Source organism: Lynx rufus, unplaced genomic scaffold (assembly GCF_022079265.1).
Source record: "Lynx rufus isolate CCGP_SWC_20201006 ecotype Redwood Valley unplaced genomic scaffold, mLynRuf1.p SCAF_6, whole genome shotgun sequence".
NCBI classification, from domain to species: Eukaryota; Metazoa; Chordata; class Mammalia; order Carnivora; family Felidae; genus Lynx; species Lynx rufus.
Genome location: NW_025814878.1, coordinates 33,328,643 through 33,349,848, shown reverse-complemented (window position 1 = coordinate 33,349,848; position 21,206 = coordinate 33,328,643). Strand labels below are relative to the sequence as shown.

Sequence of the window (21,206 nt, the reverse complement as noted above, 5' to 3'; positions counted from 1 at the left end):
TTTTGTAGCAGAGCTAAACTGATGAATGTTTTGAAGCGATAATACGAAGTAAAAACAGCTTCATTGAAGAATAAAATGTCCTTTAAGTAAATATAATTTAAAGCTATGTTTTAAGGCTTTATGTTCTAAAAACAAAGATGGCATTGTCAAAGTGTGACCTTTAAAGATACACTCAGGGAACTCATTTAGCATATAAAATTTATTATCCCCTGTGTGTTTGGAGTTCAAAATTACAACTCGCTTGTCAAATGTGAGAAGTAGTGTCTCCTATTGCACATTAATTTGCATTGTGTCAGTTCATTTCTCTGTAATTATCAAATTATCAAGAGATAGTTGCACTATCACTAGTAATAAAGGAAACACTGTGTACTTGAGGTAAATTATGAAACTACTTTTTCATGATTAAATCATTGCCTGTCTTGTGTAAGATATTCAAATGAATCTATAGAACTGTATAATCCTGCAATGTACAAGGTTACTATGGAGTTTAGAATTATATCACTTCCTGTGCAGAAAGATTATTGGGCTAACGGTATTTTAGTTGTCTGCTGTGTTCAGAATACTATTTTAGAATTAATGAAAGGGGCGCCTGACTGGCTCAGTAAGTACAGCACGTGACTCTTGATCTTGGGGCTGGGAGTTCGAGGCCCGTGTTGGGTGTAGAGATTACTTACAAATAAAATCTTTAAAAAAAAAAAAAAGAAAGAAAGAATGAAGGAAAGACTGTTAAAAGAAACTAGAAATTAGTCTTTGTCATTTAAATTAAACAATAAATATGCCACATAAAGATTTTTAGAACCCAGTGAAGCAGTGTTACAAGCAAATATAAAGTAGCGACAATTGTATGTGAAATTTGGAGCCAGATGAACTGTCAGTGACAAGTTTCACTTATTAGTACATGTTTCCTGTCAGAAATAGTTTTGAGATTGTGTTACAGAAAGAATGTATATTGGTCCAGAGAGCAGCTAAAGCAAGCAGTGAGACTCAAGATAGGCCTCATGCGTGAGAGCAGACATGTTTGTTTGACTAGCACGAAGATTGTGCTGTCACTTAGCAAAGGATACTGTTGACCCCCTGGTTTTATCTTTAAGTTTATAATAAGAGGCTACTTAGCATAATAAAGAAACAGACATGAATCAAAATCCTTTCTCCGTTCACTCAAGCAGACTACATTTCTGAGCTCAGGTTATGAATAAGAATGCCAGTCTCATGGTGTGGTTATGAGGCTTTAAGGTGCTAATCTGTGTACAATGCCCGGCACATAATGTGCTCTAAACAAATATCAGTCCTTTTCCCTTTAGAGGTTGCATACAGCACTATGCCCTGTGACCAGGAAATTTGTTAAGCTTTATTATCCCCGCTTAAAGATCAAATACAATAGACAGTCAACAAGTCGAGGATACAATGAAATAACCTTTATTTTGGGTGCTCAGCAGTTGTCTCTGAACATGTCTTCTCCTAGTGCTTAGGTGCTTTAAAGCAGGATCAGGAATAGTTCAAGGGGCCACTAAGGCCTTTGGCCTATATTATTCCTTCATGCCATCTACTATTAAATGGCTGTGGTCACAGGAATTGTTCTTCAGAATCGTTCACAGAAACAAGCACAGCAGAGGGGAAGCCCTGGACTCAGGGAGAAATAATCAGGAAGCTAAAGAGCCGAGCCTCAGAGACCCTCACCCGTACAAGTTCCTTCTTGGGCCTTGTAGCTAATTTGTGCAGTGGGCTCTTGAACAACATAGATTTGAACTGTGCAGATTCACTGTAAATATATTTTCTCTTCCTTACGATTTTCTTAATAACATTTCTCCTCTGTAGCTTACTTCATTGTAAGCATACAGTATGCTAATACATATAACACATAAAATATGTAGTAATCAACTATGTTATTGATAAGGCTTCTGGTCGACAGTACACTATTAGTAGTTAAATCTGGGGGGAGTCAAAAGCTATAGACAGATTTTTTTACTGCAGGGAGGAAAAAAAGAAAAAGATTTAATATAATTTAAAAAGATGAAGTGGTCAATAGGAAAAGCAAGTTTTGCTTCTATTGACGAATAACAAATTCTGTTGATTTGTTTAGTAACTCTTGACCAGAGATGCTCATATGCACTTGGCCACAAGCTAGCCCTTGCCTATCTAGGAAGGTACTCTTTAGTTTAGCATCAACCTAAGGATCACCTATATGAAAATATAAAAAAGGGAACCACCTGACAATCAGGAGGTGTGCAGTTACGTTGAGCAGGTATTTGACTTCTCACATTTTTAGGTGGGCAAAGGGGAAGGGATAGATGGAATCAGTATTATTGATCTGACTCAGTATGTGCCAATGGGTTAGGCACCATATATATATAATCACACTTTTATTCTCATGTAAGTAATATTACCTAAATTGAAGCAAGAAGTAACCTCTTTTTATAGAGTTTGTGGAGCCAGAATTCAAACACAGGGCTTCTTGGGGTCAAAGCCCAGGTTTTTCCAACCTCCCTAATGAGCTTAGGTTTTACCTGCCAAGGATCAGCTACTGGGGGGGAATGGACATTTAAACTATAATCCACCTAATGTTTGTTTGTTTGTTTTTTAAGTTTATTTATTTTGAGAGAGACATAGACAGCATGAGTGGAGGAGGGGTAGAGAGAGAGAGAGGGAGAGAGAAAGAATCTCAAGTAGGCTCCTTGCTGCCAGTGTAGAGTCCTATGGGCTCAAACTCACGAAACCATGAGATCATGACCTGAGCCAAAACCAAGTGTCAGCCGCTTAACCGACTGAGCCACCCAGGTGCCCCACAGCCTGCTGATTTTCAATCCCCAAGGTCTTACCAGCCACTGAGTAGACTTTTCTTTCTTCACTCTCATTTGTTCTCATTTGTTAAGTGCCTGCTGGGGGGTAGTCATTGTGCTGCCTGTAGGATACTGCCCCCCATGTAGTTATTACTTCTTCAAAATGGTCATCATCACCTACAGACTCCAGTAGGTAGAAAGGTAAGTAGGTGGATAACAGATGGTAGGTAGGTAGGGATGTAGATGGATGGATGGATAGATGGATAGAGGATGGGTTCACGAATATGTGTATTGCTCAAATGAAAGTTTCACCATTACTATGATTTCTATCTATTGTTATTTTGAAAGCACCTGGAGGTCCTTCTAAAAATTCATATTGTTCTTTTAAATTGAAGTTAAAAAAATTTAGTTATTTAATCAATAAAACTGAAATACTACATATAATTTGGAGCTAGCAACTTCAAAAACTTAAAAATTTTAATTTCAAAAACTACAAAATAAGGTTATATTTTGTAAATTTCTTTATCTTCAAAATTTTCCCTTTAAAAAAAAATATTTTGAGAGAGAGAGCATGTGTACAAGCTGGGGTGGGAGGTGGAGGGGCAGTGTGGGAGAAAGAGAAAGAGAAGCAGGGTCCACGCTCAGCGCAGAGCCTGACATGGGGCTTGATACCGTGACCCTGGGGTCATGACCTGAGCCAAAATCAAGAGTTGGACACTTAGCTGACTGTACCACCCAGGCACCCCTGTCTCCCAACTTCCTAATTTCTATTTTCACATTAAATATCTTCCCTTTTACCTGGGTGATTTTTTTCTCATTTCCATAACCATTGAGAAGTTTTTGAATAATATAAATATAACTGCACTAATACAGAAGTTCAGGGATGTACCTTGTGCATCAAGGGAAGGAGAGGAGGATTTCAAATGAGATGTGTCAAGTTGGAGAACCTGATTGGCTAAGTCCGTGGAACAACTCTTGATCTCAGGGTTGTGAGTTTAAGCCCCATGTTGAATGTAGAGTTTACTTTAAAAAGAAAATGTGTGGAGCGCCTGGGTGGCGCAGTCGGTTGAGCATCCGACTTCAGCCAGGTCACGATCTCGCGGTCCGTGAGTTCGAGCCCCACGTCGGGCTCTGGGCTGATGGCTCGGAGCCTGGAGCCTGTTTCCGATTCTGTGTCTCCCTCTCTCTCTGCCCCTACCCTGTTCATGCTCTGTCTCTCTCTGTCCCAAAAAAAATAAATAAACGTTGAAAAAAAAAAATTTTAAAAAGAAAATGTGTAAGGGTGCCTGGGTGGCTCAGTTGGTTAAGCGGCTAACACTTGATTTCAGTTCAGGTCATGATCTCACAGTTTGTGGGTTTGAGGCCAACATCGGGTTCTATGCTGTCAGCAGGGAGCTTGCTTGGGATTCTGTCTCCCTCTCTCTTTGCCCCTCCCCTGCTCTCTCTTTGTCTCTCTCTGTCAAAATAAATAAATAAATAAAAACTTTTAAAAAAATGTATAAAGTTGTGGGACTGTGGCTATAGCTTCACTGAAAAGTCAAGTGGCCAATGGTGGGTTTCACTCACGTTAGTTGTGAAGTTCCCAGTTGTATTAAAACACTCACTGACACAACCGTTCCAAAGCAAAGTCATGGGTAGAAATTTACAATAGCCAGAATGGTATTGGGGACATTTTAAATAAATTTTCTAAGCAAAGAACTTATATATAAATATAAATAATATAAATAAATGAGAACAAGTGGGATGCAACTTGAATGTAGTAAATGCCTACTTGATAGTGAAATGGGAAGACTTTCTGGTGATCCTGTTTTAATCATATAAGAGTTGGACTGTGTAACCAAATCTTTTTTCTTTTTTTTTATGAAATAATGTTAAGTTCTTTTTCATGGTTTTTCACCTAACAAACCAAGGGTGCATATACTTGAATAAAAGATGGCTCCAATTGTATGCAGTGTCCACCAGGATTCTGAGCCAAGTATCCAATTATATCCCAAGAAATAATATCTTTATTGTAACATGGCCTCAGTGTTTCAGACAGTGACTCCACACTGTTACATTATGGGTTAAGCTGTATTTACATGTAACTTGACTGCAACAATAGAGGAAGATGCTTAGTTTTACAGATGGCGTTGTATAAACAGTCCTGTAAAGGTACTTGCAAATGACATTAGAGTTGGAAACTGAAAGGGTATTGTGAATACACTTACAGCTGCTATCATTTCCTTCCTCAGAGAAAGGGGCTTGGGGTGCCTGGCTGGCTCAGTTGATGAGCATGTGACTCTTGATCTCAGGGTTGTGAGTTGAAGCCCCGTGTTGGATATAGAGATTACTTAAAAATGACATCTTAAAAAAAAAAGTCTGTTCCTTGATATTTATGCATAATTTCTACATAATCCTTTCTTTTAAGGAATATTCTTTATCTCTTCTTATTCCTCAAGTCACCTCATTCTTGCTGATCACAGCACAAATAAAATACACTTTCACAGCATTTTAAATCGCCTCCTAACCATTGAATTAGGTGTATGTATAGAAAGATAAGTAAGTTTTTGGGGGGATGTGTGTGTTTATATGTTGGTCAAAATAAGCCAAGAGCTTGAGTACCTGAAATCTAGTTGAGATTTATGCATGTTAAAATATTTGATACAAGTAGTCTTGGAGAGTGTCATTATAAGTAAACTGACAGCCTCACAAATTCTATGTAAAGCTTTTGTTTTGGTGAAACTTGTGTCACTCAATAACATTTGCCAGATTTTACTTTTAAAAAAATTGTAATAGCGTTTCTTTGTCTTTTCCTCTGTCACCGATACAGATCCACATCCAGAGAACTGAAGGATGTGACCATATGACCTGCTCACAATGTAACACTAATTTTTGTTACCGATGTGGGGAAAGATACCGCCAGCTCCGGTTCTTTGGAGACCACACTTCAAACCTCAGTATATTTGGATGCAAATATCGCTACCTCCCAGAGAGACCTCATCTAAGGAGATTAGTGCGAGGGTCGGTCTGTGGTGAGTGTCCGGCATGATTTATAGGAATGCTTTCTGGGAAGGAAGCAGTGATAAGAGAACCCAGAGATATAGTAGCCATGGTAATTCTGAGCACCTATCAGGTATTCTGGTGGGGACTTCACCCCAAAACAGGAGGAAGATATTTTCTCTGTTTTTGAGTTTAGAATGGAAATTTAAATTTGTTAGCAGGACACAATTCATATGAGCAAACGGATTTTGTTTGAAAAACAAATTATTAATTACACTGCAGAAATGTGAAGCCATTAGTCTTTTAATTTCTGAAGCCTTATCGTAAGCCATTTGATGAAAGGGACAATGTCACCTTCATTTTCCTACTGGCAATACCTAGCAATGGGTCTTACACGTATCCTCCATTCATGGAAGACGTGTAATACAATTTGTAAAAATCGTATGTTTCAGAACCCTGTACTGGAGTTTTACTGTATCTATTGGTTGATGTCACTGTATGTATTTTCTGTTGTATTAATAGCTAACAGTTAATGAAATGAGTATCAGATGCCCTCATTGTATACAAACCCAAGTTTACATATCCAAATGCAATGTTTTTTTGTTTTGTTTTGTTTTGTTTTGGATTTACCCCTTCTTTGTCCTCAGCAACACACGATCTCATACACAAATATGCAGACATAAACACAGATGCCCACTCTGGCCTGATGCCACCAACCTTGTGTGATACAATGTTCTTCTGACCTGATATTGCTTCTTCCAATAGCTCCCCACTTCTCTGGAATATATCCACTGTGAGGCTTCTTCCTTGCGTTTTCATTACCCAAAACTCCAATATTTTGGAGGGCTGGCTAGGGAATCTAACTATTTATAACAGTATTTCCATGAGCATACCAAATTGCAAATTAAGTTTTGAGATATAACCTATTTGTAAGGCTGTGTATACAGAGAGCAACCCAAAACCACAAAATCCTTGTATTTTCTGTATTACTTGTTCTTTTCTTTCCTACTTAAGTGACATTTTGTGATAAGGTTTCCTTCCTTTTTTTTTTTTTTACTCTAATCTTTATTTGACCATCATTTTTTTTTCCTTTTTGTTATTTGGTTTAATCATTCTTAAATAAGGGAAATTATTTCCTGCCCTAATGGTACAATAATATTTTGGATGCATTCTCTATGGGTCCTCTCGTTATTTACTCAGATGCCACTCCTACCCTCTTCTCAGGTCACAAAATAGCGTTCATTTACTTAACAGCCTAGAAAATGTACAACCATTGAACATCATCAGCAGAGAAATATCTTCTCTGTACAGTCTTTTCCATTTTTACTTAAAAAATTCATGGTCGGGGGCGCCTGGGTGGCGCAGTCGGTTAAGCGTCCGACTTCAGCCAGGTCACGATCTCGCAGTCCGTGAGTTCGAGCCCCGCGTCAGGCTCTGGGCTGATGGCTCAGAGCCTGGAGCCTGTTTCCGATTCTGTGTCTCCCTCTCTCTCTGCCCCTCCCCCGTTCATGCTCTGTCTCTCTCTGTCCCAAAAATAAATAAATGTTGAAAAAAAAAAAATTCATGGTCAGCTTTCTGTAAATGGTTTTCTTTTTGGCCTACTTTCTGCTCTGTGTGCGCACATACGTGCGTGTCTGGACAGACCTGACGAAGTAGGGAGCAGCTGGCTTTCAGATAAGCTCTCCCTCCCACACCTGTTTTCCCACCGCCAGGACAGCTGCCTCTAAGTGCTGGTGGACCATAACTCCAAATGAGGTGGTCCACACCTCTCCCGTCTGCACCAAGGGCTGGAAAATGACTTACTCTATAAGTCACAAACCTAGCTTCTCCCTGCCATATAAGAGAGAAGACGGAGTATAGCAGACCCCTCCAATGTTTTATCTTTGTGGGAGGTAATCCAGTTTGCTTCCTCAGTTTGGGACTGCAGCCTCCAGATGTCCTTGGACAGAGGCAGAGAAAGGGCCTGCTCTTCCCTCACAGCTGGAAGATGGGCAACATGGTTTGCATTCCACATGACCATGTGTCCAGCTATGGATCAGAAGTTCTGCTCCTGAAGAATAAAGGAGAACAAGATTTGAGGATGATTTTAGTAGCCTTTGCCATGGGGCCATCTCCCTGGTGGGAGTAGGCTGCTTATTCAATGAATGGTGTGGCAAATAAAAGTGACTGAGAAAAAATACTTAATTCTCCTATCATTACGCACAAATATTCCCAAGTATTAAATTAAAGTGTATAATAGTAAACAAAATATAGGTCTTTAACTGATTTCTAGATGGCAAATAATTTATATGAACAAAAGCAATACAGCCTCCTCCAAAAATAAGTATCCAGTTTTTTGTTTGTCTGTTTGTTTGTTTGTTTGTTTGTTTTTTATAAGATGAAGTCTGGAACCAGAATTGAAAAAATGCAAGTAGCCAATAAACAATTTTAAAAATAGCCAATGCTGTGGGGCACCTGGATGGCTCAGTCAGTTAAGCATCTGACTTTGGCTCAGGTCATGATCTTGCGGTTCACGAGTTCGAGCCCTGTGTTAGGCTCTGTGCTGGTAGCTCAAAGCCTGGAGCTTGCTTCAGGTTCTGTGTCTCCCCCTCTCTCTGCCCCTCCCACACTCATGCTCTGTCTCTCTGTCTCTCTCTCTCTCTCTCTCTCTCAAAAAAAAAATCCAATGCTATGAGTAGTCAGAGAAATGTAAATTAAAAATATTTTTTGAAGTATAGATTAGCAAGTTTGTTTTTTTTTTTTTTGTTAATACTCAATGCTGGCCTTTTTTTTTAAGTTTATTTATTTATTTTTGAGAGAGAGAGAGAGAGAGACAGAGCACATGTGAGCACACAGGGGAGGGACAGAGAAAGAGAATCCCAAGCAGCCTCCATTCTGTTGTGCTGAGACCAATTCAGAGCTCAAACCCATGAACCATGAGATCATAACCTGAGCCGAAATCAGGAGTCAGATGCTTAACTGACTGAACCACCCAGGTGCCCCTCAATGTTGGACTTCCATATTCTACTGAATGAACTAGAAATTCTGTGCAATTCTTTTACAAAGAAATGTGAAGGGCATTTTATTTTTTTTTTCAACGTTTATTTATTTTTGGGACAGAGAGAGACAGAGCATGAACGGGGGAGGGGCAGAGAGAGAGGGAGACACAGAATCGGAAACAGGCTCCAGGCTCTGAGCCATCAGCCCAGAGTGAAAGGCATTTTAAAATGTGGTAAATCTAGGCTGACAGTGGTTTATTTGCAGGTATATTTTAAAATTTAAAAAAGAGAACAAAAATTAAGTACACAATTTTTTTGAGAGAGAGAGAGAGCACACAAGGAGTGTAGGGATGGAGGGGAGAGGGAGAGGGAGAGGGAGAGAGAATCCTAAATCAGCTTCACACCCAGTGTGGAGCCTGACATGGTGCTTGATCTCAGGACACTGAGATCATGACCTGAGCTGAAATCAAGAGTCTGACGCTTAACCGACTGAGCCATCACGGTGCCCCTAAGTACACACACATTTAAATAGGGTATGATATATGGATATAATAGAATATTATTTCAGCTATTGAGAATGTTTTTTTAATTTTTTAAAGTTTATTTTATTTATTTTGAGAGAGACAGCACAAGTGAGGAATAGGCAGAGAGAGAAGGAGAGAGTGGGGCCAATTACTTAATTGGATTCTGTGATTGGTGAAAAATAGAAGTAAAACACATGGTTAAACATTATGTCAATTAAATGGTTATCTTTTTAAATTAGAGATTAAAGACTGTATTTTCTGTTTGTCTGGTCATGGCTCCAAGGGCCATTCTTTATGCATAAAAAAGTTAATACTTTTTCTGACAAACTTCCAACAAATGACTGCATTATGTTTCTATTTATTTATGTAATTGGTTATTCCAAATTACTGTCCTTAACTTGTAGAGTAGTGTTGCTGGTTTATTCTAAAGTGGCAAAACCCCCTCCATTCCTTCCTCATCTCTTGCCATGTTTGCATCGTGCGGCTGTACCGCTTAAGATCAAGGTTACTATATGATGATGACAAGACATGAAATACTAGCCTCTTTTTTGTGTGCTAGTGCTTTCAAAGTTAGTGGAATTCTGACTGTGAACTCTGTGCCCGATTTACATGAAACTGGCACGTATTAGAATCACTGCTTAGATGTTTATTTAGAAAAAAAGTGCTGGTTGACGCCATCATTTGGCAACCTGACCAGGTTTAGCCTTCTTGTAAGTGCTTCCTTTATTTTCTCATGTTGCATTTTGTTTTTTCCATGAAACCAGTGTAGACCTTCCAATTTATTTCTTTAATTTATTTTTTACTATAGTTGACATACAATGTTAAATTAGTTTCAAATGTGCAACATAGTGAGTCAACTTCTCTGTACCTTATGCTGTGCTTATGTCCAATGTAGCTACCATCTGATACCATATACTATTACAGTGCCATTGACTGTATTTCCTATGCTGTACCTTTTCTTTCGGTGACTTAATTCATCCCGTAACAGGAAGCCTATATTTCCCTCTCCTCTTCACCCATTTTGCCCATCCTACCTCCCCCTTCCCCTCTGGTAACCATCAGGTTGTTCTCTGAATTTATTAAAAGGATTCATTTGAATAACCTTCAATATATTGTATGCTTATTGGTAATTATCTCTAACGACATTTAAACATCCCAATTGCAGTTCAGTCTGTTAGGTGTTCATATTATTAGTTTTCTTTGGACCCGGGAAGTAAGCAAATCACGTTTTCAGATGTGGGCTTGGATGTAAGCCCTCTGTAGCACCTACTACCTCTCCATTTTGTGAGCTAATTAGGTTTTCTCCTGCCAACTCAGAATGTGTCACTCCTTTGTTGATCTTTCAGAATCTTGAAAGATGAAAATGAAAGAGATCTAAAGGGAAAGCATAAAGATGAATGGCTCTGGTAGTATAAAGTGAGTCAGTAACTTTGGAAATTTTTTTTTTTGGTAATAAAGTTTAAATGACTTATGAGATGTTTGACTAATGCACCCAGGACTTCTGTGAAGTTACTGAATTTACATAAGTATATTTGTTCTACACCTGATACATTTACTTAGAGAAATATTGCCTTAGTTATAATGAGACTTCTTAAAAAACCACATACACTGTGGTATTAAAAAGCATTGCTGAAATTGTTTGATAAATTAGTTTTAAGACTCTAAATGGTTTTGCCTTTTGTTTTCCAGCTGGAAAATTATTCGTTGCACCTCTAATCCTGGTCTTGGGATTAGCACTAGGGGCCATAGCAGTTGTAATCGGTAAGAAACACTTAACATATTTGAGATAAGAATTTTCTGAGTGCTATAGAGAGAAAAGGAGTGTAGATGTAATAATAGGAGTCAGTTACTAAGTAGACATACCTGTTCCATGCTTGCGTTACGCAGGCAATCAGCATATGATTTATAGATTCAGAGGGGTGTGTTTCATATAGGATGCATTTGTGTGACACTTTTTCAGTCTATAAAGACTTTGATTCATGTAGCTTATAAAACAGTTTTAATTCCCTTTTAATACCAAAGTTAATACAACTAGTTTTTTATGAAAGAGTCCAGTGGACAAGGATGAAGATTTTCCGATTCTGAGTTTAGGTTGAAGTATTAAGGGGGTTCTGGTATAGCCTTGTGTGTTTGGTTTGCTCTAGTACAAACCAAAGGGTACACTGGGTAAAAAAGATACCTTCAATGTGTATAGGAACATATACCCAACGTATACTTCAGCACTGACAAATAGAAAATATATGAGTGATTTATATCATCTTATTCATACAAGTATATGGAAATACGTGTTTTAATTTTTTTTTTCAACGTTTATTTATTTTTGGGACAGAGAGAGACAGAGCATGAACGGGGGAGGGGCAGAGAGAGAGGGAGACACAGAATCGGAAACAGGCTCCAGGCTCTGAGCCATCAGCCCAGAGCCTGACGTGGGGCTCGAACTCCCGGACCGCGAGATCGTGACCTGGCTGAAGTCGGACGCTTAACTGACTGTGCCACCCAGGCGCCCCGGAAATACGTGTTTTAAAGCAGTGGTTCTCAGAATCTAGCATGCTTTAGAGTAACCTCGAGGGCTAGTTAAAAGACAGGTTGCTGGTTTCTGTACTGAGTTTCTGATTCAATATGGGGGCAGGGCCCATGGGTTTCTAGTTCTCAGAAGTTCCCAGTGATGCTGATGCTGCCAGTCCAGAGACCACATTTTGAGAACGATTGCTTTAGAGAATTAAAAATATATATATTTACTTTTAAAAGGGGGGGGGGAGGAGTTGGGGAGGGGCAGAGGGAGAGGGAGACACAGATTCTGAAGCAGGCTCCGAGCTGTCAGCACAGAGCCCGATGTGCAACTCAAACTCACAGACCATGAGATCATGACCTGATCTGAAGTCGGACCCTTAACTGACTGAGCCACCCAGGTGCCTCTAGAGAATTTTAAATTAGACACCATAGGGGCGCCTGGGTGGCTCAGTCAATTAAGCATCCGACTTCAGCTCAGGTCATGATCTCATGGTCTATGAGTTCAAGCCTTGCATCCGGCTCTGTGCTGACAGCTCAGAGCCTGGATCCTGCTTCAGATTCTGTGTCTCTCTGTCTCTCCCTCTGTCCACCAAACCTTCCCCACACTCTATCTCTCTCTGTCTCTGAAAAATGAATAAGCCTTAAAAAAAATTAAAACTAAATTAGACACTGTAAATAAAGATGGCTTTGATAACATAGTAGATGGGATTTCTTTTCCAAGTAAAATTAATTTTCATATGTAAAGTTCTATTTAGCAAGTAATTTACATGTACAGGACACGTAGAATTTTAAAGTAACTGACAGTTAAGCTCTTATGATTTATGAAGGACTTTATGAACTAGATAAAAATAATTAGATGTTATTATTTGCATTTTACAGTTAAGAAAGTCAGGCTTACTAGGAGCTCCTATGTGGTAGAACTGGGAATCAAACCTGGCATTTGGCTCTACAGTCCATGTTCTTAAGTAATACGTTATCCTGCCTGAAACTGAAGTGTGATATCAGAGTGCAAATGATATGACTGGGGATAGTAAAGAAGACAAACCTGAGATTGAATATTTTGATAGAAAACATGATTCCATATTCAAACTGATGTCACAGAGGTTGTTAAAAGGGAGAGAAAACTGTACAAAAATAATAAAGAATGAAATCTTATAAAAGTAACTACATGTTATTGCATAGGTATCTCCCCTCTTTCATCTGCATGCATTGCTAAATAATAATTTTTTGTAAATGACTGCAAAATGAAAAATTGAAGGTGGAAAAATTTCAAATATATAAACCTAATACCTTTCCTCCTAATTAGCTTTAATCTTTTTTGTTTTTTAATCCTTAGGTTTATTTGTATTTCCTATCTATTGCCTTTGTAAAAAACAGAGAAAACGATCACGGACAGGAATGCACTGGTAAAATGCAGAATGATTTCCTGTAACTAAGCCGGTCTGGGTAGGAGCCACACAGAATGGCACACCGTCTGAGAGTCACGTCTTGAAAAACACTGCGTCCAGTCTCCCTGTGGTTCTCTGCAGGCCACAATGCCTCTAGCTCCGGTGCGCTCCCTACATGGTATCCTGTCCTTTCCTTATACAGTTTGCTGCTGTTAAAAAATGGTCACTTTCATAGACTATAAATATCTGTAACATAACTCTGACATTCTTACTGGTTCTTGGAAGAAAATATTTTAATTAAGAGCCAGTTATCCTCAGAATTATCTGAGCATGCCTCTCCCGAGCACTGTTTGGACTGTCTTTGTACCTAACCCCCCTTCCAGGCCCTCTTCTGAGACTTGGTGTGAATAGCGGAAGTCATCCCACCTGTACCAATAAGCAAGGCCACTTTTCAGAAGATAAAGGCTGGCCATATGTACCTGTTTTTATCTGTGGCCCAAGCAATGTAATTCCCTCATCCTTCCGATGCTATAATTGTTAAAAATCTCAATGCCCAAAAGGGAACAAATGAAACGAAATTAATGAGAAGAATCATGGGTTGCTGAAGTGTATATGTGCAGGGGTGTGAATGTGTGTGTATAATAAGTATCTGTATTAAAACTAGGTTCAGTTACCTTGTACTTGTCAAGTTCCATGCCTCTACACTATTTTTCCACATTTTCATAGACATACTTAAAGATAATCGTTCCTTTGTGGGCATATTTTGGTAATGTACTGAATTAAAGCCAATGTAGACAACAGGCTACTTTGATGTTGACCCTTTCTATTCCTTGCTCTCTTTGTCTCACACACATGCACACACGCCAGAAATTTGTGCAATGTCACCTCAAGGATCATCAAACTTTATTAACTGACAAAACTGATAGGCTGCTTTTAGGAAATTCTCAAGACCAGAATGTTTAGTCTCTTCAGATTTCTTATATTTTGGCATAGATGTTTTATTAAATGAACAAATCCTTCAGAGGGGATTAGTTAATTTAAATAACAAGTTTGCTGTAGTGAGAACTGCTTAAGCCTTTAAACAAATTGTTGTTCTGCTAGTTTTTTAATCAACTAGTAATGACAGATAATTCTGCTTTAGGTCAAGTTCTGATGGTATTGGAAACCCCACCCTCTTACCTCTTTTCTCTTTCTCTCTCTCTCTTTTTTGTTTGTCCCCAAGATTTTCATTTTAAAAAAAGTACTAGTTTTGAAGGGTTTTTCTTATGTTTACTGCTCAAGTGCATACTAATGTGCTGATGTCTTCTTATGGATAGGGTAATTTGAAAACACAAATTTTTGTGATTATGGATGGGTTTATCTAAAATAGAAACAACTTTTGGAGAAGGAAACAAAAAAAATGAAGGAAATATTTTCAGCAAGTTTTACCAAGCTGAGAAGTCTTTAAAAATAAGAAAAAGACACATAGCTAAACAATGTTATTCCTTTGTTTTCATCATGAAAGTTCATTAGCAGAATGGAAGTAAAGATCCCTAAGAAGCCTGAAGTTTCCCCTTGTCTCCAAATCCTTAAAATTAGATATCTGCATAGATGTAGCATTTATTTGTCAGAAGCCTTACCTGAATTGTAATAAATTCTGTGATAAAACATGCATTAACATGGATAGTTGGTCTTGTTGGGCTCTAACAAATATAAGAACATTTATCATTTTTATTGGGCCTAAAAAGTCCATGATAGTGAAGTTTACTTGCATGAATAATGAGCTAGCATGCTTCCATTCCTTCTGAAGAACACTCAGAATAGCTACACTGAAGCTTCTGGACTAGTCTCTATTCAGTTAGAAGAAGGTGTGCCATTTGTGATTCTACAATGGTGTATTTCTAAAGCATAACATGGTGCAAGAAAAAGTGATGCTTTAGTTTCACACATTCACCTTTCCATTCATCCATCCATCCAATGGATATTTTTGAGTGCCTATTCTATGTGCTCAAGTCTTAAAACAAGAGAATGAAAATTTCTAGCCTACATCGATGTAATTCTGTCATAAAAGTGCTTAATTTTTGTAAATCCATTTTTTTCTGGACTTAGGTGTTAGTTTGACAATATGTGAATGTGATGAATTTTAAATCTAGTGGATAATATGTTTATGTATGATATGTGTATGTATATATACATTTAAATATACATACATATATAATATTTCCATAGCTGCATATAAATACAGTTGCCACATACATATATACCAACTGGCTAAATAATATACTCTCTGGTCTTAGATAATCTATTTTCTTAGGTTATTGTGTCTCTTGTCTTTGGCCTACTCAGGGATTTTTATTCCTTCCTTTGAATAACTTATCTTTTGGAGGTATTTTTATATTATTTAGAAATGTTCCAATTTTCCAATTACAAAGCAGTGTCTGTTATCAGTGAAAGCTCTTTCATCAATGCTTGAGATACTGTACACAGTGTTGCACAGGATTTTCATTTTTCTATTGCATAGATTTTTTTTTAAATTAATGTATGTAGTTTTCTCTTTCACAGTTGGTATATATTAGGTCTTTCCCTGATAATGACTTAACGTAATAATTTGTGAATTTTTTTTTTACTAAGTATCATCAAGATCTTAAAAAGAGAGAAGAAAGCAAAAAGATTATTTATATGTTAGTGCCAACATTGAAAGTAAAACAATAGTAGTAACTTTGGGGATAAATTTGAAAAGCTACTTTAGAAAAAGAAGCGTACACATAAAATAAATCTCTTTCTATCCAAAGCTTGTCATTTTTTATTGTAAATGTAATATATAATCCTTTAAAAGAATCAAACCATATAGAATTATAAAATACAAATTCACCTGCTCTACCCCATCCCTTATTTTCTAGGGGTGACCACTGTTAATGTTTTGATATGTGTCCTTCCAGAAACTTTCTGCAAATATTCTAGTGTGTTTGTATATGTCCTTGTATATTAGTTTTATATGAATAGAACAGTATTCTTAATGTTCTGTGATTATTTTTCATTTTATTGTATATTGGTAGACACCTTTCCATAAGTGTTTAAATAGATTTACCTCATTCTTTTGTAAATTACTACATATTACATTGTGGGACTATCCTTAATTAGTCCCTATTAAATGGACATCGAGATTGTTTTTACTTCTCTATTACAAAGCATCAGTGAAGATCTTTTACATATATTTTTATCACTTAATGTACACATTTCCATGATTTTTAAAATTTGTTTTTTATAAGATATTTGTAATAAAATTTTAACGTGTTTTTGGTGAATGAGATCATAGAGATACTATATTTGAGATCTTTTTCTTGAAGAAAAAGAAAGATTATGTAGGAGTGCATAAGTTTTAAAGAAAAGCATCTTTTTGCAGGATAATTCCCCCCCTGCTTGATTAGCCAAATAAATATGTGGCCAAAACTTATAAAGGAAAATCCATCTTATTCCAATAAAAAACTGCAACAAGATGTCTGTAAAATAATGTGAGAAAGCTACATTGATATTTGGATTGCCTGGTTTTAAAATTTAAGATATTTAAAGGAAATAGCTAAACTCTTCATCTTTGTCACATTTTGTTAAAACACTATCCATGTTCATGCATGTTGCACCACAAAGGAACTTAATTATGCCATTGTGAAAAATAGGAAGCAGCGTGTTGGCAATTATGAATGACCACAATTATCCATAAAAAAATAAATTTAACTATCTGTAAGGTTTGTAGATTGTTAGAATGCTTATAAATTTGGAACAACATGAAACATCCATTTTACAATGAATCCGAGAAGTCTCCTAAAACCTTTTGTATGTGGGGCTAAAAAGGAGAGGAGTCAGACCTTTTGGTACAAGCAACAGCCTGTGGCCACCACCTTGATTTTCTGATAGGTGCTATTTATCCTAAAAGTAGAACAGACAAAAACAATCAAAGATAATCAGTTAGATCACAACCTGTTACCTTTCATTGTGCTTTCTCTGCTGTGGGATCAGGAATCAGTGGTGCCTATCCTGTGCCACCCAATCTTTTGAGTCCCAAGACCACACCTGAGCCTTTATCATTCAATCCAACATCCAAATATATGGCTCCTGGCGCCCCTAAGATACCATCAGACCACTGTAATCTCGTTCAGTCTCCGGTGACTCTCTCCAACCTCATTTTTCTCCACGCCTTCACTGCAAAGGAGGAGGAGAAACAGGAGGGCTGCAAAGCTCACTCTGGTATCAGCATTCCTTCCTGATCTTTGTCTAATTAAAGTGCATCTGCCAAGACATTGATCCAGCTTCTCCCTTGTTAAACATTGCAGTTGTTTTTAATAGTAGACTTTATGCTGCCTGTTAAATTTATAATTCTAGAAAGAGCTAGTAGACTAAATGAGATTAATTGGTATGCTTCATTAAGTACAAAATTTTTTTACACATCATGCCAACTGCCATTTTGTTTTTTTAATTGTATTAGCAAGCTGCAAATATGCCTTAATGTGAGTCTTCACATTGGATTGCATGCTTATCTTTTCATATTTGTAGCTGAAATCTATCCCAACCACTGAAAGTAATTTTTCTTGTGGTCAGCCTTATTGTTTTGTGTTAATGTCTATTATAAATATAGCCTTAAAATTCAATAATGCACTTTAAAATACGTGTGCCATTTAAGTAATTCGACAGAATTAAAGAAAGGGTTGCATATATTTTGATGGAGACAGTAGAATAACAGCGACAGTAAATGTATGTCACCTCTTTAAATTCGGGGGTGGAAATCAGAGCTGAAATTTTTAAACAAGTAAAAAACATACCTGTAAAAAAATTTAACTGAGTTTCTGAAATTATAGTAGTTCTAAAAACTGACACCAGGAGCTCAAATATAGCAAGTAATTAGTAAGTGTTACCTACTAACCTAGCTGGAATATTTGTTTAAAATATTAAGTTAGTTTCTGCCACATTTTAACTGCATTTTCATTTTTCATGAAATCTATAAGAGAAATTCCACTGACCAGAACATAGTAAATCAAAACTATCCCCAATAGTCAGCTCGAGCATTTTTTAAAATTCTTATACCTTAAGTACGATCTTTTCTTCCTCCTGTGGAAAATAAGTTGCAAAACCCCGTTTTTAATATGTACACCTATAATTATGTAATAAAACTGAAATAACTATAGAGAAGCATAACTATATGATCTGAACAAAATCAGAGTTCCAAAAATTGGGAAGTATTCAGGATTGTGAAGTGCTATCTTTTCAATGCAAACCAATGATACAGATCTTTAAAAGAAGAAATGCAGTGGATCTCCTTCGTAACTCTGGTTTTGCAGGGCTAATACTCATTTCAGAGCCAGCTGTGATGTGGGACTTGTACTGTATATCACTGTTCTGAGAGTAGTACTTTAGCTGACTTTATCCAAATCCAAGAAGCAGAGAGTCACATAGTGTGAGACTTATAATTGTTGTTTGCAGCATTAGCTGAAGCCTTCATGTATCACATACATTATAGATCCCATATATAGTGCCAATTTTAGAAGCTTGTAATTATGTGTATCATAAACTATATATATATATTTTTTTTTTTTGCTAAAACAATGACTGTTTTGAGAATAACAATATGACTTAAAAGGCAAAAAAAAATACTAAATACACAAAGTATTGCCACTGCCTCTTTTTTTTTTTTTGGCCACTTTCTTTTAGCTATAAAAGAAATTTCATTAGTTATATTTAACTCTGCATCACTTACATTATACAAACTTATTGGCATAGAAAATACTTTTGTTTTTCAAGTTTATCCCACCTTTTTGTCACTCCGTCTTATCATTAATATTAAATGATTTTCTTCCCTGGTTTTGAAGTGATGCTCATGTCTTTCGACATCAAGTTTCTGTTTTCTTTAGATTTCCTCGTTATGTTGCTTTTTCCCTCTTCTGTCCCCTACCTATCTTTGCTAGCTGTGAGATAAATTCTGTCTCATCATTAACTCTTTTGACTAATGAAATGAAATTCAGATATTGAAAGGACTCCATAATTTGGCTCTGGTAGTGAACATAATTTACCTTGGCTTACTTTGTAAATTGAAATGTATGAGGAGAACCTGGAACACTGACCCTCTTCTTGATAGGAGTTGGAGAAACCCTGCCCAGCCTCTCTGACAAGAAATAAAATGAACAAGAAGATGTCAGTTGGATCAGAGAGCCTAATAATACTCTAAAGCCAAGCTTCAGAAATTACTTCATGAATATTGTAAAGTCAATGTTGTGTTTGCATATTAGCTGGACAGAAAGCATGTGTGGTTATTCATCCAACCTGACCCCAAATGGCCAGATGTCTGGTTTGCGGTCCGTGTCGACAAAAAGTCCTACAGCTTGGACTTGGGGCTGGATTTATGTAGTGTAGCATTTGTATATAAGATCTGATGATGGATTCATACTCTGTGAACATTATTAGACATTTCGATACTATAAAATAGATAACATTGAATGTAACTCATACTAGCCTTCTTCTAGAGAAGCCATTTGTCATTTGCAAACGCTCAACATTTTCAGTGATATGATTTAGGTATAAGTGACACTCAAGATATATTTAGCATAGGTATAGTATATGATGAAAAAGTCCAAGGGAGAGTCAAACTTGGGTGTTAAAGGGCCCAAGAAATGGCTGAAAGAATGTCATTTCAGATTTTTCCTTATAGTTGACAAACTGTGCCGTTGGTCGTCTGTTCCCTGCTAAGTTGTTAGGTGTTCACCTCATGCCCCAGGTGGTGAAATAGTCTCAATAATCCAGTCAGATTCTTAAAAATAATATTTTTCATTGAAATGTTACTTCCTCTCTTTACAAATATACTTTTACTGCTTCTTTCAGGTAAATACTATCTAAACATTTTACATAATATATTTGAATACTTTTAGTTTATAGAAAATTAGCATGCTTTGTAAAGAAAATTCTAGATAAAGTGTCATGAGTTTTTATCAGCTGACTATACACCCTTTTTCTAAGGCCCGTTAGCTTTCAGTTCCATATGGCAATAGCTTAGTTTTGTTATATGATCATTTTCATTGTAATGAAAATTCTGTATATGGTATTGAAAAGAAGAGACCAACCTTATATTTCTTATGACACCTAGAACAGTAATTGGTTTATATATACACATTTCCATTTACCTTGATAAGAACAACCTATTACAGATTTTTAATGTAAAAATTAATTGACAATCTTGTTGCTTATGAAAGCAACTATTAATAAGTAGTAAATTCTGAGAGATCACAGAAATAATTTTGTATAGAAGGAACACAAAAATGGTGGCATTAAAATGTTGTTATGTTAACACATTATTAAGAAGCCACAACAGTTAGTTGTTTTGTTTCTACTTTAAAATTGGGCAGGGGCGCCTGGGTGGCGCAGTCGGTTAAGCGTCCGACTTCAGCCAGGTCACGATCTTGCGGTCCGGGAGTTTGAGCCCCGCGTCGGGCTCTGGGCTGATGGCTCAGAGCCTGGAGCCTGTTTCCGATTCTGTGTCTCCCTCTCTCTCTGCCCCTCGCCCGTTCATGCTCTGTCTCTCTCTGTCCCCAAAATAAATAAACGTTGAAAAAAAAAATTAAAAAAAAAAATTGGGCATAAGATACATTCATGAAACAGACATATTTGAAGATGTATGCTTATTGACAAACTATGGGGCAATTAAATTATTCACCTCTTTTTTCAAAAAGTGTAAAATGCCAAAAAGAAATAATTTTAATGTTTAATCTGTTGTTACTATATATTCAGAAATTGCAGTTCTAAGGAATAATTGTCATGTCCTATATGAATTATCAGAATATATCCCATTTTAATTACATTCTCATGAACAATAGCAAAGAAGAAGAAATTTCTTAATTTTAAAATGAATGACTCTCATTGCTTTGTACTTTATCTTGTCCATCATTTCATTATACTGTATATCTTTTTTCTGTAAAATTTGTAGCCAATCTCCAAGGAAAATAAATTATAATATTTCTCATGTTTAAAATGAGCCTAGCTAAGAAGATATTTTCAATGGTATTGGAAAATATTTATGTGATTTTATTTTTA

The 21,206-nt window shown here is 36.8% G+C and overlaps 1 protein-coding gene across 1 annotated transcript in view; it reads left to right on the top strand.

Moving 5' to 3' along the window:
• Nucleotides 1–19,346, top strand: part of RNF217 (ring finger protein 217) — a 131,255-nt gene extending 111,909 nt beyond the window's left edge. Inside the window, exons 4-6 of the mRNA XM_047101747.1 lie at nucleotides 5,587–5,788; nucleotides 10,948–11,019; nucleotides 13,106–19,346. Coding sequence (XP_046957703.1) covers nucleotides 5,587–5,788; nucleotides 10,948–11,019; nucleotides 13,106–13,179 — 348 coding nt within the window. The 3' untranslated portion in view covers nucleotides 13,180–19,346. The remainder of the gene's footprint in view (nucleotides 1–5,586; nucleotides 5,789–10,947; nucleotides 11,020–13,105) is intronic.
• Nucleotides 19,347–21,206: the final 1,860 nt, after the last annotated feature.